The sequence below is a fragment of the Colobus angolensis genome, unplaced genomic scaffold (assembly GCF_000951035.1).
Source record: "Colobus angolensis palliatus isolate OR3802 unplaced genomic scaffold, Cang.pa_1.0 Scaffold268, whole genome shotgun sequence".
NCBI classification, from domain to species: Eukaryota; Metazoa; Chordata; class Mammalia; order Primates; family Cercopithecidae; genus Colobus; species Colobus angolensis.
Window position 1 is genome coordinate 4408956 of NW_012115910.1, and position 16014 is coordinate 4424969.

The following is a 16014-nucleotide window of genomic DNA, read 5'->3' on the forward strand; positions in this document are numbered from 1 at the left end:
AATCAGTAATTACAGAAGAATCTAAGAATAAAGGTTTATTTTAACCAAAATCTTAAGAGAGATGCAGTATTACTGTTTGGTGAGCATCATTCTAGATGCTCTTCTATGCACACATTAATAGAGAGAAAATAATTCTAATAAGGGCGCACTTAACATATTAATTTTAATAATAGAAGTTATTGGCTGGACATGGTGGCTCATGCCTGTTGTCCCAACACTTTGGGAGGCCGAGGCGGGTGGATCACCTGAGGTCAGAAATTAGAGACCAGCCTGGCCAACATGGAGTTATTGCCTTTAGTTTAGTGTTTAACTGAAGAAAGTCAGGTGAAACAGAATGAATTGCTAAACTAGAGATATGTCATTTCTAAGATATGACTCTGGGAGTTGAGAAAATAAGTTTCAAGCAATATTAATATTGTTAAGTCATTCTTTGTTTTTTCGCTATTCTCTTAAGGACAAAGTTAAAGCATTCTAAGACTCTCATGCTCTACCAACTGAGTAGCCAGGTGTCTTAGACAAAGTGCTTTAACATTCAATTATATGTCAAGATGAAATTGCAAGTAGCAGAGAAAAACAACACACTGACTTCAGTTCCCACTAAATGACTCATCTTGCCAAAATGAAACAAATGTGGAGAATTCTTGATGCTTAACATGAGGAGGGGACATCCAGAGGTTAAGAAAGGAGGCTGACAGCACCAGGAGAAATATTGAGGTATGCAAGATGTTAGCCCGTTGGCACCTGATAGACTGGGCAGATCTGTAAGTGCAATATGTTGCATTGTAGGTAAGAAAAATAAAGCCCAGCCAGGTGCCAATGTGACATGGAGTTGGGCCTCCAATGCAGGGCTCTGTGCCCCACATACGTAGTTTAACTATCTGTATTCACTGTGCCTTTTTACTGTCTGTGCTTCTGATGCTGTGACACCTTTGGGTCTTGCTGACCCTGGAGGGTCTGCCCTTCTCAGGGAGAGGGAGTTCCTAGAGCTCTTAAAAGATTCACTTGCAAGTTCACCTTTCAAATGCAAAATCATCAGTACAGAGCCCCTACCCCACCACCTCCTCTGTGGGGCTCTCACACTCTGGGCCACTCTCGTCTTGCCCTGAACGCTTAAGGCCTAAGTACCAGACATCTAGGGACAGCCCCTGCTCCAAATGTGACCTGGAGCAGACCAAATGTGACCCCAGAGCCCACTGAAATTATTCAAACCAACTGATCCTAATCCTGCTCATCCTTGCCCTGCCTGGTTCTTCCTGTGGAAACCACAACACAGGCTCTTGCTGCTGTTTTTCCTCCATCCCTCTGCTGCCCAACCAACCCTGGTGCTTCCCCATGTCCCCCTCCCCTTGGGGACTGTGAGGGACAAGCTGTTTTTAATGGCAGTCATCTCCTGACTTGTTGGACTCACCATCCTGAACAAGAGGAAAGCCTACATTTAAACAGACTGCCCCTGCTGTGCCCGAGGGTAGCCCCTTGGGGGACTGACTCCCTTGGGCATAGCTCAGTGACACAGAGAGCCCTTCCAGAGTCCAGCCAGGACCTGTTTTGGGCCCACGCCCCGGGATTTGGCATGGAAAACTTTGGTCCCTGAGCAGCCATCGCTCTGTCTGAGAAGTACCTTGTCCAAACCAACCACCTGTGCGAGGAGCAGGGCAAGGCTGTTGAGATGAACCTTCCACAGGCTGACTCCATGCTACCTGGGCATGAACACTTCGTCTCTCTAAGAGGAAAAGTTGGTTTCCAGGTGAAAAGCAAGCAGTCATAGGTGAAATGGAACCAGAAAGTTCTCCAACTGGGGTTCTCACATACAAGTTTCTGACCTCTCTGTTTTTATCCTCAGGACACATGGCATTGCTAAGACTTTACAGGGGGCTCAATAAAGGTCACACAAATTTAATTCTATTCCACACTTTTGTCGCATCTGCAGAGAAATTTCGTTATCTAGACTACATGACATCCATAAATCAGTTAGGCCCTTTGGTTTTGTAAACATAATGTGCATTTTGATCCTTCGGAGAGAGCTGTTTGAACTCAGCAATAGGTTTCAGCATCTATGCAATGTCCAGCAACGTGCAAATGCTCAGCTCAACACAAAACAATGAGACAGGGTCCCTGGTTTTGGGAGCACCATGGGTCTGGAGGGAGAGACAGACATGTGTGTGGGTACAACACAATCAGGCTGTGCCAGTGCAATCGTGGCACCACAAGGTCCTCAGAGGTCGAGAGAGGCCACAGTGACTCCTAGCCTGCATTTTTTGAGTTGTGTGACTGACAGCATTCAATGCTTTCTCAGAACATCCCTTTTAAAATTATTTTCAATGTCAGCAGTGTTTTCTCATGACCTCCTGAGGGTTCAATTAATCTTTGGGAACAGTATCATTCAGAAAGAGAAAGGCAGAGGATTAAAGCTGGTAAATGATACTCTTGCTCAAAATCCTAGTGTGACTCTTAACTGATGCCAAAGGCTGTTCTGAAAGAAGCATTCCACGAGCGCCTTGGGCAATCTGGGCCCTGCTGGAGGGAGCCTCATCTCTACTGCGCTTGCTTTGCTCTGTGCATTGCACATGTGTATATGCACACACACACAGACACACACACACACAGACACACACACCCCAAACTAGGAAAAAACCCAGGCTTCCGCTCCACAGTGGTAACTATGTTCTTACTTTCTCTATATGTGTATATATATACACACACACATATATATAGAAAATAAAATAAATATGCTTGTGTATATTTTAATTATAATTTAATTAGATTATAATTAAATTAAAATGCATATATGGAATATAAGAACATAGTTACACTAATGTTACATAGAACATTAATTAAAATTTAACTAAAATATATACACATACATATATATGTATATTTAATAAGGTAGAATATAGGTATCATTGTCCAGATGGTAGAATGCTTCATTTCTGCCCCAAGGCACCCTGGAAAATCTTTTGCAACTTCCTGGTTTCTAACCTCAGAGCTTAGTTTTCTGTCTGCAAATCTGTTTCTCTTAACCTGTTGTGATGCTTTCACCCAAAGATTCAATGTGTATCCATGGCCTTGCGTTTCCATGTAGCAGACATTCATTGGGATCTCGGCTCATGGCCTTGGTTTGGACCATGGGTCAATGGTTGCTTGTGTGGAGGTTACAGCGGTGACTGGCACCCAGGGGATAAAAGGTTGTCTGCTTTTTACCCTCTAGGTGGTTGCCACCCTGGGGACCACAACGTGCTGCTCCTTTGACAATCTCTTAGAAGTCGGTCCTATCTGTAAGTATCTGATTCCATTTTCTTTTTGGAAAATGTTCTCTGTATACGGGGAATTTAGCAAGCCTTCCTCGTTGATCTCTCTTTCTTGTCACTAACTTCATATTGTGATGGTTTGCCCAGCTCTTCTCATATTTGCAATAATAACACAAACCTCATTAGCTTGAACTCCACAAAGTCAGAATTTGGGCGAACTGGAAAAAGCTGAGCTTAGGTCTACCAACACACTATTGGTAAGAAAAAATATTCTAAGCAATATAAAAGTTATGTAAAATTGCAGGCTATGTTGGCTCTGTTGAGGAGAATAAACTCTTCAAAATCTTAGAGTAACCACCCTCATATGTGGGTCATGCATACACCTTATTTGAGAATCGACCACGCCTGAATTTAATTATCTGGTATATCCCATTTTCACCTTTTTTGGAATTACTAAATGCAGCTAAGAAAATTGCCGAAGATAGTTTAGCAAATCAACACGATGAAACTGGATTTTGCCAAGCAATGATCTGTGCTTCAGATGTTTTCCTGGGTCGCTCTCACCTCCTCCCTCCCTCATGCAGAGATCTTAGGTTTTCTCATTGAGATTAGGATGCGGTACTTTCAAGAGGTGAACGTGAATGAGCAACTCTGTTTCTAAAGTTTCACCTTTGACGTGTAGCTCTGGGAACTCAGCAGGCCTTGAAGCTGCTTCTGTGGACAGAAGAACCCTTGTAGGGCAGGGACACTGGCTCAGGGGGCTCCGCCTTTATCTGTCCCTCTGGGATGGGAATGTTCTGACCGCTTGGCTGTGAGTGGAGCTGCCCAAGTGGGGCCTTCAGACCACATACCGGTGGTCTGTGCCAGATCCTACGCCAGCTACCAGGGAATTGGCTTCATCCTTAGTCTGCGTAAGCCAAGCACAGTTCTCACCTCTCCTAACCCAAGAGTCACCCATGGTTCATACTCAGAGGAGTGGACCCTCCTCTCCTGGGCGTTGGCCTGCCCTCTTGGGGTCAGCAGCTGGGGAAGGCCGGTGCTCAAGGTGCAGGTGCCCTTGTGTGAGCTGGACATGGAATTGGTGACAAGGAAGCTAGGGTCCAGCCCAGGGCCCACCCCTGAATCTTACATTCTGAGCTTCATTTATGCTCTCTGTAAAGTGAAGAGAAAAGCCCCACTTGGGCTCATAAAATAACAATATTTCCCCCAGGATTACTCAGAGAATGAATTAATGCAGGGAAAATGCACCATCCCAAAGGTGGAGTGCATTGCTGCACAGCAAGGAAGGCAGTGCTGGGAACTATTGGAAGGTGGGTGGCATAGACTTACCCACTCTCACGGGGTTTTGCTCCACCGTGTATGCTGTGTGGCACACAGCTGTAAGGACAACTGGCTGGCAGTGGTCATGCACAGCCCTGGGCTGGGAAGAAGGGATAGAACTGGCTGACTCAGGACTGCAGCCACAGCACTGGCCTCATCAGCTACAAACCTTCATCAGCTCAGCCAAGCAACTTGGAGTCCTCTGACTCAGATGTCAGGCTAAGAACTGAATGTCCTGGCCAGTAGCCGGCTGATGTAATTCCCCAGGGCTATCGGATTTAAAGGGCTGAGGTCTTCTGCCGGACAGAGCCCACACGGCCTGCTGTCCCCTGGGCCCAATGCAGGCTGCCCGCTGGACCATGGAGATGACAGCCAGCGTGTGTCACCTGCCAGTCACAGTCCCCTGGATGTATCCAGCTCAGGCCTTCCTGCTGTCTTGGGGCCCCCTCTTCTTTTCAGAGGCTGGAAGCTGTGGACAGAGCTTGATTTATGATTTGTTTGGTTTGAAACACTGAGGTTGCTTTTGGGGTTGTGCAGAAGGAGCTGACATGGGTAAATGCCAAAACCCTTTCATTCATTGGCAGAATGCATAGGGGAGGTCAGTTTTGACAATTCCTTTTTTTCCTTTTTTCTTTTTTGAGATGGAGTCTTGCTCTGTGGCCCAGACTGGAGTGCAGTGGCGCAATCTCAACTCACTGCAGCATCTGCCGCCTGGGTTCAAGTGATTCCCCTGCCACAGTTTTCCGAGTAGCTGGGATCACAGGCACACACCATCACGCCTAGCTAATTTTTGTATTTTTATTAGAGATGGGGTTTCACCACATTGGCTAGGCTGGTCTCAAACTCCTGACCTCAGGTTGTATGCTTGCCTCAGCCTACCAGAGTGATGGAATTATAGGCATGAGCCACTGTGTCCAGCCAACAATTCCATTTTTATTGATGGTGGTACATTACTAACTGTTGGTGGTACCTTAACAATTAAGTCAGCACCTTTTTACCGACTTTCCCTCTCCTGCTACCATTTTCCTATCACCAGATATTTAGCATTCTCCAACTCCAAGCGGGACTGTTCCGAGAGCCTGAGCTGACCTTATTCTATAGTATGATTGGAATAATCTAACATGATTCAGATAAGTTATTCACCCACCATCATTTGACAAAGAAAACAAATCAGAAGATGGTTTTCTTCCAATTGCTGCCTTTGGAAAGACATTTTCTTTTTATTGCATTTGAAATGATTTGCCAGTGAGGGTGTTCAGATTGGTCTACTTGGATGGATCAGTTGTCTGGCAGGTTTTACTGAGAAGCAGATGAGATACAAAAAGTGGACAGTTGAAGTCAGTTAGGTTGCTGGTGGGGAAGTGGGGAAACTGAGGATGAGGGTATGGGTTGAGTTGAGGAGGCCATCTCAAGGAGTGAGGAAGGGAATAGCACAGGGCAGGCAGCCAAAGCTGCATCCTGAGGTGCCAGCATAACTGGGGGAGGACGTGCAGCTGGAGGGGCAGCCAGGTCTGCCTCAAGTTCCCGGGAAGTCTCACAAGGAAAGAGTCACTGGCAGTAGGAAGCCTGAGGGGTGTGAGACTGTCCCTTCCCTCCCCACTGAGGCAGCCTTGCCTCGGGGCTAGGTGTGCCTCTGGTGCATGCAACTGCTCAAGCTCTGGCCGAGGTCTCTGTGTCTGCCTGGTTCCTAGATGGGCCGTGCTATGCAGTGTGTGCTGTTAGCGGATCACATGCCCACAGCTCCATGCATCCCTGTGGAAACCAGAGAAGCCCTCCAGAGTCCACTTCCCTTGGGGGTCTGTAAGTTCCCTTCTGCAGGAGTTGTAGGCCAACTGCAAGCTTAGAGGGAACACAGTCCTCCACAAAGTCACTGCTGATAAAAGACATAAGGCATTTCAAAGCTTTGACTCAGTCTGATCATCAGGATGAAAGCCCTTGGTTGGATCAAGGTCAAGTGTGTCCTGCGGACATGTATATCCACCCCAGGGCATGGGAGGCCAAAGGTCACAGAGCAATGTGGACCTGAACCGAGGCTTAGGGGCTCATCACCTCCCCCAGAATCAGTCTCACCTGGTGCTTGCATACCCCCAGATGGATGCAGCAGTGAGCCAGGAAGAGCACAAGGCCTTAGGATTTACAGAGTTTCTCCCTGAGGAGTCACTCAGTAATCATGGGATATCCATCCCTGTAGCTCAGATCAGCGGTAAGGTTGAGAAGAACCTCAGATCCCATCATAAGATAGGTGTAAATTTGAAGCTTGCTGTAGTCTGAACGTTTGTGTCCACCCCAAAGTCCATTTGTTGAAATCCTAATCTAAGGTGATGGTATTGGAGGTGGGGCGTTCCAGTGACCATGAGGTCACCACGGTGGAGCCCTCCTGATTGGGACTGTGACTAATTAGTACCCCTGAGAGTCTCACGCCTCACTGCACGATGAGCACTGTGGATGGTGACTGAACAATGAATCCATGGATCCCTACCTGTCAGGGTCAGGTGCTGACCCTGACACCTACCCCACGGTGCCCTGACACTGGTATCCACCTTGTGAGGCTAAGGTGGCTTGTGCCCTCTCTGCAGACTTTCACCCTTCAACTCTTACTCTCCTGGGTGCCTGAGGCTGAGAGGCAGCAGCCATGGAAGTCACATTTATTTCTCCCCTGCTCAGTGCTAGGGTCCTGGCAGGCACATTGTAAATATTCCCTCGCTCACCCCTTGGGCCTGTGGGTACTGTTTCATCTCCATCTTCCTGGGAGGAGAGTGAGGCTTGGAGAAGTAGATAGGGCCCCTTGGCTGGGGAACTGCTGGAAGCAGGAGTTGAGCCCAGATCTGTCAAAACTGAGGGAGCATGCTACACCTGTGGCTCTCCCAGCTCCTGAATGAGGCAGCCCCTGCCCACAAGGACAAGGCTGCTATGTATGGTTGGAAAACAGAAACCCTGTTCATGAAGGGAGCAGGGGATGGTCTAAGATGGTGTAAATAAAGAACTTAGCCTGGTGGTGGGGATGGAGTGGGGCAGGTAGAGGTCAGTGTGGACTGTGTGCAGAACCCCTCGGGTGATGTTTGGGGGAGGACTTGAGAATGGATTAGCAAAGGGAACCGGGAGGGAATTCCAGGTGTGTGGAAAGGGTGGTGTCGCTGGAGAGAAATGCAGGTGAGTAATATGAGGCTGTCACACGATGGTCCCTCGGAGTTACACTTAGCCTCCAGGGTCAGGAGAGAAAACCAAGGGGTGCAGCTGCTTCCATTTTCCCTAGTGTGTGTCTGGGACCAGGAGCACACACACTGCCCTCAGCTTTCGAGCTTTCCAATGAGGGGGCCTTTTGGGGATTCAGCCATTAGTTCAGCAAATACTGTTGGCATGCTCCACGCAAGAAGGGTGCTCAGACAGGGCGAGGTCAGCTGGCAGGCTCCATGGTGAGGCATCCGTCTGGGGACTCACGAGTTGCTTCTGGACTTTAGGCAACAAGGAAGACATGTGGCTGCACGTCGATGCAGCCTATGCAGGCAGTGCATTCATCTGCCCTGAGTTCCGGCACCTTCTGAATGGAGTGGAGGTAGGTGCGCCCTTCGCTCTCCCCAAGGCTGTTTTCACAGCGCTCTGTTATTGACCTCTCCCTTCATGAGGAGCTGACATCCAATTTCTCGCTATCGCGGTTTGTTTTAGCCAGTTATGTTTGAACCAATTCCCACTTCCTCAGAACAGGGGCTGAGAGCCTTCCTCAGTCATACAGCCTGTCCTCCTGAAATACTCCTGACACTTCAGTTCCATTTCAATCTGCACAAATCCCAAGCAGAAGGATAGATGTTAGCTTATAAAACTGTGGGAAAGTAGGAATAAAATAAAAACTTAATGCACTTAAACTCAAAAGAGTAATTTAAAATACCAACCTGCAATTCCATACAATCTGGTTCAATACGACAGTCATGTTCTGCCCACATGTCTGAACATGGTGTTCACTTTAACCAGTATTGAACGGGAAGCTACCAGTGCATTTAAATGCCCCTAGGCAGTCTTCTGGAAACTGTAAAGCATGGTCTTTAATGCTAAGTAAAACGCCTGCTTCTTTTGAGAAGTAGCAGTCAAAATTATTGACCAATACTCTGCTTCTCCAAAAGCAACAGAATGTAAATTGGTACAGACTTAACACAAAGAAATGACCTTATTGATATACTGTGGTGTGTTATTTCAGACTCAAGTGGGATTTCATTGTTGGTGGTGGCTCATAGGGTAGGAAGTCTCTCCTCCCCAAGAACTCAGCTTTCAATGCCATAGAGGGTCCTGAGAGGCAATCTTTGGCAGTGTGTCCATGAGAAGGAGGTAGCAAAGCAGGGGAGCTGTGGCGCTGGCCAAGAAAGAAATGCTTTCTGCCAAGGGGCAGGAGGTGTCGTGAGACCTCACCCATGTGTACATGATGGAGGATGAAGGGCACAGTTCTCTGCATTAGAGTCCTTTGTTTGAATCCTAAATTTATCCTTAGGACTAGCTGTGTACCCTTGGGTGAGTTAGATATCCTCCCTATGCCCCATAAAATAGATATCATAAGAATACATCCCGTGTGGGATTGTCGTCAGGGGTAGATGAGTTAATCATGTTTTAAGGGCTTAAAAACAGTGCCTGGTGGACAGTAAATACTGAACTTGCATTAGGTGCTTTTGTTATTTTCTACCATATCTTAGAAAAACTTTCTCTTGACACCTTCCTCTGCTTGCATGTCAGACTTGCTAATCAATATTTTAATTACAACTTTGAATTCTCATAATGTTGTAATACCAGAAAAATGGATACCAGAGGTATAGAATACAAATGGCCCCATCTTTGGAAAGAATAATCCTCTTACTACTAATGAGTGAAGTAGTATTCTGGTTTATGTCTCCATCACATTCATTCACTTATTCATTCAATAATTACTTGTTGAGTACTTAATACAACCTAGGACTTAGATGATGGATCCTTGCGGGTAAATGGAGCTTCCAAAGACCTATGTAAGTATTGGGGAGAGGGTATAGTATATAAGAAGTTCTTATAATGTGATACCAGTACCCAGCTGATATAGTTCATTGCCGGTAGCTAGTTTGGAGGGTGTTTGGTGCTGGGAAGTGAAGAATAAATCTCTGTATCATATAAATGCACGGTATTAGGGAGATAATCTCCATTATTTGAAATATCTTTCCTGGGACCGTTTCAAACGAGGAAGGGCTAAGTGATCCTCTGGGATTTATGTGCCCTCCCCAAGGCTGGCCTGAGCTTGATGCTCTTTGCTAACTCTGGGTATCGGGTTTAGGGCTCATGATCTTTTCCTGCCGCTGCTCTTCTCTTCCCCATTAACTGACAACTTGAGGTTTCATCTTTCATAGAAGGGTGCCTCATTGTCAGAGCACCGCAGCAATGGGCATTCCAGCCAGACCCTATCAGCAGCAGACAGGATTTCATGCTCTACAATGAGTCATTACCATTTTTCCTGCATTATTGCTCCTTTCCGTGCCCAGCTGAGGGCTGTGCGTCTCAGTGGGGCAGATAAGGAGGCTGCAATATCCTGTTGTGGCCCTGCCCTTAGAGATAAGAGCCTTTCTCTCCATCAGCAGAAGGAAAATATCACTGCTGGGTAATGAGAGAAGTTTAAACAGATCAGCCCCATAGGAGGAAACTCATAAAACTCCTAGCAAACAGAGCCCCTCTTTAACCTTTTGTCTCCTTTTATCAACAAATGAAACTTGCTGTAATTTCCTGTCCCTTTTTCAAAATTACTTTTATTGAAACCTAGAAGGAAATTAACCTGGGTCTCCAGAGCAGGTTGATGGGGAAGGTTGTCATCCACCGACCAAATGTCTCCCAGGATGCCCCCCGAGGCCCCTCAAGCCTCTGCTGCTTCCTTGGTGCACATCGCTGGAACCAAGTAGACAGGAGGTGCTCTAGGGCCTTGGGAAGATTGAAAAGTTCCCCAGTAGGAGAGTCAGCCAGACTGGGGCCTCACTGCAGCAGCCGCCTTTATTTCAGTATCAATTATGAATCTAGCCCCACGGCCAAATCCCTGGCCATTAAGGTGGACCCTGTTCCTATTCACCAGTCGGATGATAAACCAGGACATGCATTTGAAAAAGAAAGCACCATTTATGACAGCTCAGTGAAAATGCAGAGTGTCCTCCTCTACCACTCTTGGTGGTTGATATCTCTTATTTTCTCCTTGAAAATAGGGTAGCCCCTAACACTGATGCACGCAGCCGGAGCCAGTTGTTCACATTTGTTACCCAGGATCTTCCAGCCAGGGAGTCTGTAGCTGTTAGGAATACAATGAACTTGAGTATTGTCTTTAAAAATAAAGGAGCTGGTCGGGTGCAGTGGCTCACACCTGTAATCCCAGTACTTTGGGAGGCTGAGGCAAGAGGATGGCTTAAGCCCAGGAGTTTGAGATCAGCCTGGGCAACATATTGAGACATCCTGTCTCTATAAACAAAATTTTAAAAATTAGCTGCGTGTGATGGCACATGCCTGTAGTCCCAGCTACTTAGGAAGCTAAGGCAGGAGGATTGCTTGGGCTTGGGAGGTTGAGGCTGCAGTGAGCCATGTTCATGCCACTGCACTCGAGCCTGGGCAACAAAGTAAGACCCTGTCGCTCAAAAAAATAAATAAATAAATAAATAAAAGAGAGAGAGAGAAAAACATTTAGGTAAATGGGGAGAATTGTTGATATGTTACAGCAATGCTGGCAAAAGAACCCATCAATTACATGAAAACTGGGTTTATCCCTACCTACTGTACAGTAGTTACAAAATTTCCTCTTTCCCACTGTTTATCACAACACTTGTAGTCTGAGAACTTTGCTAGCTCAGCAAGTGGAAGGAACATCAAGCATAAAGTGTTTCACAGGCCAAATCAGTACAATTCCTGTACATTGTACTTGTGAAAGACAATTCCGATTTTTCCAAATATTCCAGTAATTTAAAATATAATATGGATACATTTTATGTCACATTAGATTATGTAAATTTGAAAGTGCTTTTCATTTGGGAATATAAACTTTTAATTTTAAAATTCTTGTTCCATTTTATGGGGGTACAATCTAGATATAGCAAAACATACAAATCAACTCTAAATACATATACCCCCATGTACTTACCACTCAGATCGAGTAGAACAATTCCAGCAATGCAGAAGACTTCCCTGCCCACTGCAAATTTCTACTCCCCTGGGAAACCCTACCTGGCCTCTATCACTATGGGTTAGTCGTGCCATAAACTTATATTATCATGTGTGGGATCTTCTTTATAATTAAACATTTATAAGGAAAATGTTTTCTTTTTCTTATTCTTGTTCTTTGGCAGTTTGCAGATTCATTCAACTTTAATCCCCACAAATGGCTATTGGTGAATTTTGACTGCTCTGCCATGTGGTAAGTTTCCCTGCTCACAGATGTCAGTTGCCTGTCCCCACTGCTCTTCCGAGGTGACGGTGCATTTGAAAGAAGCTGGCAGGGAAGATGCCAGAGCCAAAGGGGTGCAGTAGTCACTTAGCTCACTGCTTGCTGCCATTTCTGAACCCTTGATGGAACGATTGCTAATTCTTAGCCTCGCTGGAAACTTTTATCTAGGGAATATCATTGCAACATACTGGCATAAGAAATGAGAAGCCTAAAAAAGACAATCGGTAATTTGATTTATCCAGCATTAACAGAAAACAAATACAAGTACACACTTCTAATTCAGTAGCCTCTGTGTTTTCATTCTTAGATTTGTAACCAGTCTTAGCCTAATGCTAAGTTTAAGCAATCTGAGTTCAAATGCTTAAAAGTATTTGCTACGGCCGGGTGTGGTGGCTCATGCCTGTAATCCCAGCACTTTGGGAGGCCGAGACGAGTGGATCACCTGAGGTCAGGAGTTCGAGACCAGCCGGGCCAACATGGTGAAACCCCGTGTCTACTAAAAATACAAAAAATTAGCTGGGTGTGGTAGTGCATGCCTGTAATCCCAGCTACTCAGGAGGCTGAGGCAGGAGAATCGCTTGAACCTGGGAGGCAGAGGTTGCAGTGAGCCGAGATCATGCCACTGCACTCCAGCCTTGGCGACACAACAAGACTCTGTCTCAAAAAAAAAAAAAAGTATTTGTGAAGGAAAAATAATAGTAACCATGTTTCCTAAGAATTTCCCTGGAAATTCTTAAAAACAGCACGATAATACCTTGGTGATATTTAGAATAAGAAAAAGAACTAAAGCGTTAAAGTGGGTGATATGACTCCACCTACACAACGTTTAAAGAATAATGATGATGGGCAGTGGTACACGGACACTAGAAACTGGTTTCTGCAACTTTTTAATGTAAGAAGTTGATTGATTGAGCATAGGGTCAGGAGGATTTGCATGAATTTTGTACAGTATGCAACCTTTTCCAAATTTTCAGAAGGCTTTGTAAAATTGTTCAGTATGTAATTAAGTAAATAACTTTTCACTTTCCTCCTAAGCATGAGGAAAGCAGCTTTTATACAAAACAACTAATGTCAGCTCTCAAGGTCACCAAAATATCCATTTGCCCTTTCTCTTTTCTTTCTTTCTTTCTTTCTTTCTTTCTTTCTTTCTTTCTTTCTTTCTTTCTTTCTTTCTTTCTTTCTTTTTTTTTTTAAGGCAAACCACATTTCTAGTCCTTTATTTGTATATAAATCAATTTTTTTTGGTCAGTCTTTTCCCCCAAATTTCTGCTATATAATTTTAAGACCAGTTGTTATGTGGGCATTTCAGACTTAATTTTGTCAGAAATAAGTATTTATGAAAGCCATGGTTGTTATGAATGTGAGTATTCTTTTGTATTCTTGTGGTTGTGTTTTTCTCTTTCACCCAAGGTGGAACACAGTGAGGACAGTTTGCACCGTGTGCCAGAGGTCTCTTTATTCGAGGGGGAATTTTGATTGACATATAAATCCGCTCTGCTGAGGTTTTTGGTCAGTGGGGAAAATTCTCTAAGAGAGCTGGAGTTGGGAGGGACCAGGCAGAGCATCTGCAGGCTCTGGCGGGAACAAGTGGCTCTCCAGGGATGCTTTTGTTTTGCAAGGGGCAGGCGTCCTCAGATGCCTTCCACAAAGGAAGCCCTAGAACCATCCGGGAGCAGGGTGAGGGCTGATGGGGCTGTCCGGAAGAGAGGTTCTCATGCACCCTGAGGCTGTTCCCAATGCCTGGATAAAACAGTAATATCAACAAGGCTGTTAGTGACTGCAGATAGGTAAGTCCAGGCTCCCTTCTAAGTCCCTAACCTCTTGTAGCTCTCTGGACCCCCACGACAGCCCTGTGATGGGGGACACAGATATTGCCACGCTCTCTTTACAGATGAGGAAACTGAAGCAGTCAGGGACCAGAAATATTTTGGGTCCCTAATCTTGGAGGCAAATATTGATACACGATAAGAAAGAGTGTAATGAATGCAGTGTCCTGCCCTCGGGTGCAGACAACTAGTGCCTATATTAAGGCTGAGAGAAAACCTGCTTAGTCAGTGTGATGGTGAGAAGGAGTCGAGCCTTTCGGGATGTGGAGTGCCTGCTGCAGAGCTGATGCCCCAAGGCTGCCGCAGACGCTACAGAGCTGATGCAAGTGAGCTGGTGGCTGTGCGCTCATCTCTCCCAGACAGCTCCTTCCCGGCACTCAGGGTTCAGTTCAGCCACCAGCCTGTGAGGGGAAATTTGACAAAGTGGAGGTGATGTAGGGAGGAGACACAGGACACATAGGAATGAGGCCAGGCCATTTGGAAAAGGGAGAGAGGACAGAGGGTGATTAGCCTGGAGAAGGAATTACACGTAAGCCCTAAGACACAAGAGAGGCCTGTGGTGTCTGGAAGTGTGCCAAGAGAGAAAGGCGATGAAGTTAGTTCCCATCCTCTGGGGTGGGCGGCAGTGGTGGGGCGGGGTGGTTTTAATACTTGAGGAGCCTCTTACCTTCCTATGGGCTTGAAAGGCTACAAAATACGTTTTTTTTTTTGAGACGGAGTCTCGCTCTGTCGCCCAGGCTGGAGTACAGTGGCCAGATCTCAGCTCACTGCAAGCTCCGCCTCCCGGGTTTACGCCATTCTCCTGCCTCAGCCTCCCGAGTAGCTGGGACTACAGGCGCCCGCCACCTCGCCCGGCTAGTTTTTCATATTTTTTTAGTAGAGACGGGGTTTCACCGTGTTCGCCAGGATGGTCTCGATCTCCTGACCTCGTGATCCGCCCGTCTCGGCCTCCCAAAGTGCTGGGATTACAGGCTTGAGCCACCGCGCCCGGCCAAAATACGTTTTTAAATTACAATAGCGACTGTGCTGTTTCTCTCCTGAGAGGGTGCGTTCTCGACAGAACAGGGGTCAAATCATTTGGTGAGGTGTCGTGTACCTGGAAAAATCAGATCTCTCCTAAACCCAAGGTTTTATCCCATGACACTATAAAAATGGCATGAATGTTGATGGATGAAATCTGATTTTTGAAGGATTTGTGTTTTAACACAGAAATTACTGATCTTTACTGTCTGGAGGCACTGTGCCTGCATTAGTTGGCTAGGGCTGGCTTAACAAAGTACCACGGACAAGTGGCTTAAACAAGAGATGATTTCTTTCAGTCCCAGAGGCCAGAGGTCCAAGATAAAGCCATCAGCAGGCTGGTTTCTTCTGAGGCCTTTCTCCTGGGCTTGCAGATGGCTGTGTTCTCCCTGTCCTCACATGGTCTTCCTTCTGTTTATCTGTGTCAAAATTTCCTCTTCTTATAAGGACACCAGTCACACTGGATTAGGGCCTGTTAACCAAAAAGTATGTGAGACAGGTCTCAATCAATTTGGATATTTATTTTGCTAAGGTTAGGGACATTCCTGGAAGAATAAACATGAAATCACAGAAACAGGGTGTGGTCTGTGTCTTTCTCCAAAGATGATTTTGAGACCATCAGTATTTAAAGGGGAAGGCAGGCTGGAGGGGAAAGAGGGAGTGTAAGGTCACATTACTGAATCCACGTGTTGTGAGAGGAAAGGAGCAGGTAGGGGAATAGTCAATGATGTATTTGTCTTCACGCTCAGTAAATCGGCTTTTATTATAAGATACGGTGAGCATAGAGTAGCTACCCATAGAGATATTTAACCTTTTATCTGTAGCCTTCTCCTTCGGCACGAAAGGAAAGGTATCTTCTTGCATGATAGCGTCCAGCCTTTTTTTTTTTTTCCTTTGGCATAGAAAATTGAGGCATCGAGTTTTTATTTTCCATTCACATTACTCCCCCTCCCCTTTTTAAAAAAGTCTTGCAGAAAATGCGTTTTAGAAGAAAATGCTACTCTAGCCTTGGGTTTTATCCGGCCTCTTGTGATTAAGACAGTTTATTTCTAGAGAGGTAAGTCCCACGTTGTTAGGAAAGCTCATTTTTCGCTGGTTGTAGCCTCACGACCCATGAAGAAATAAAATTGGTGGAGGAAGAGAGAGAGAAAAAAACCAAACAAACATAAAGGGAGAACAGTCCTGG

General features: G+C 45.8%; 1 protein-coding gene across 7 annotated transcripts in view; it reads left to right on the forward strand.

The window, feature by feature from the left end:
* DDC (dopa decarboxylase (aromatic L-amino acid decarboxylase)) overlaps positions 1 to 16014 on the forward strand; it is a 107231-nt gene that overhangs the window by 60383 nt on the left and 30834 nt on the right. For all 7 annotated transcript variants that reach the window (XM_011947533.1, XM_011947534.1, XM_011947532.1 and 4 more), the window contains 3 exons: positions 3206 to 3272; positions 8024 to 8118; positions 11885 to 11952. In XM_011947533.1, coding sequence (XP_011802923.1) covers positions 3206 to 3272; positions 8024 to 8118; positions 11885 to 11952 — 230 coding nt within the window. The remainder of the gene's footprint in view (positions 1 to 3205; positions 3273 to 8023; positions 8119 to 11884; positions 11953 to 16014) is intronic.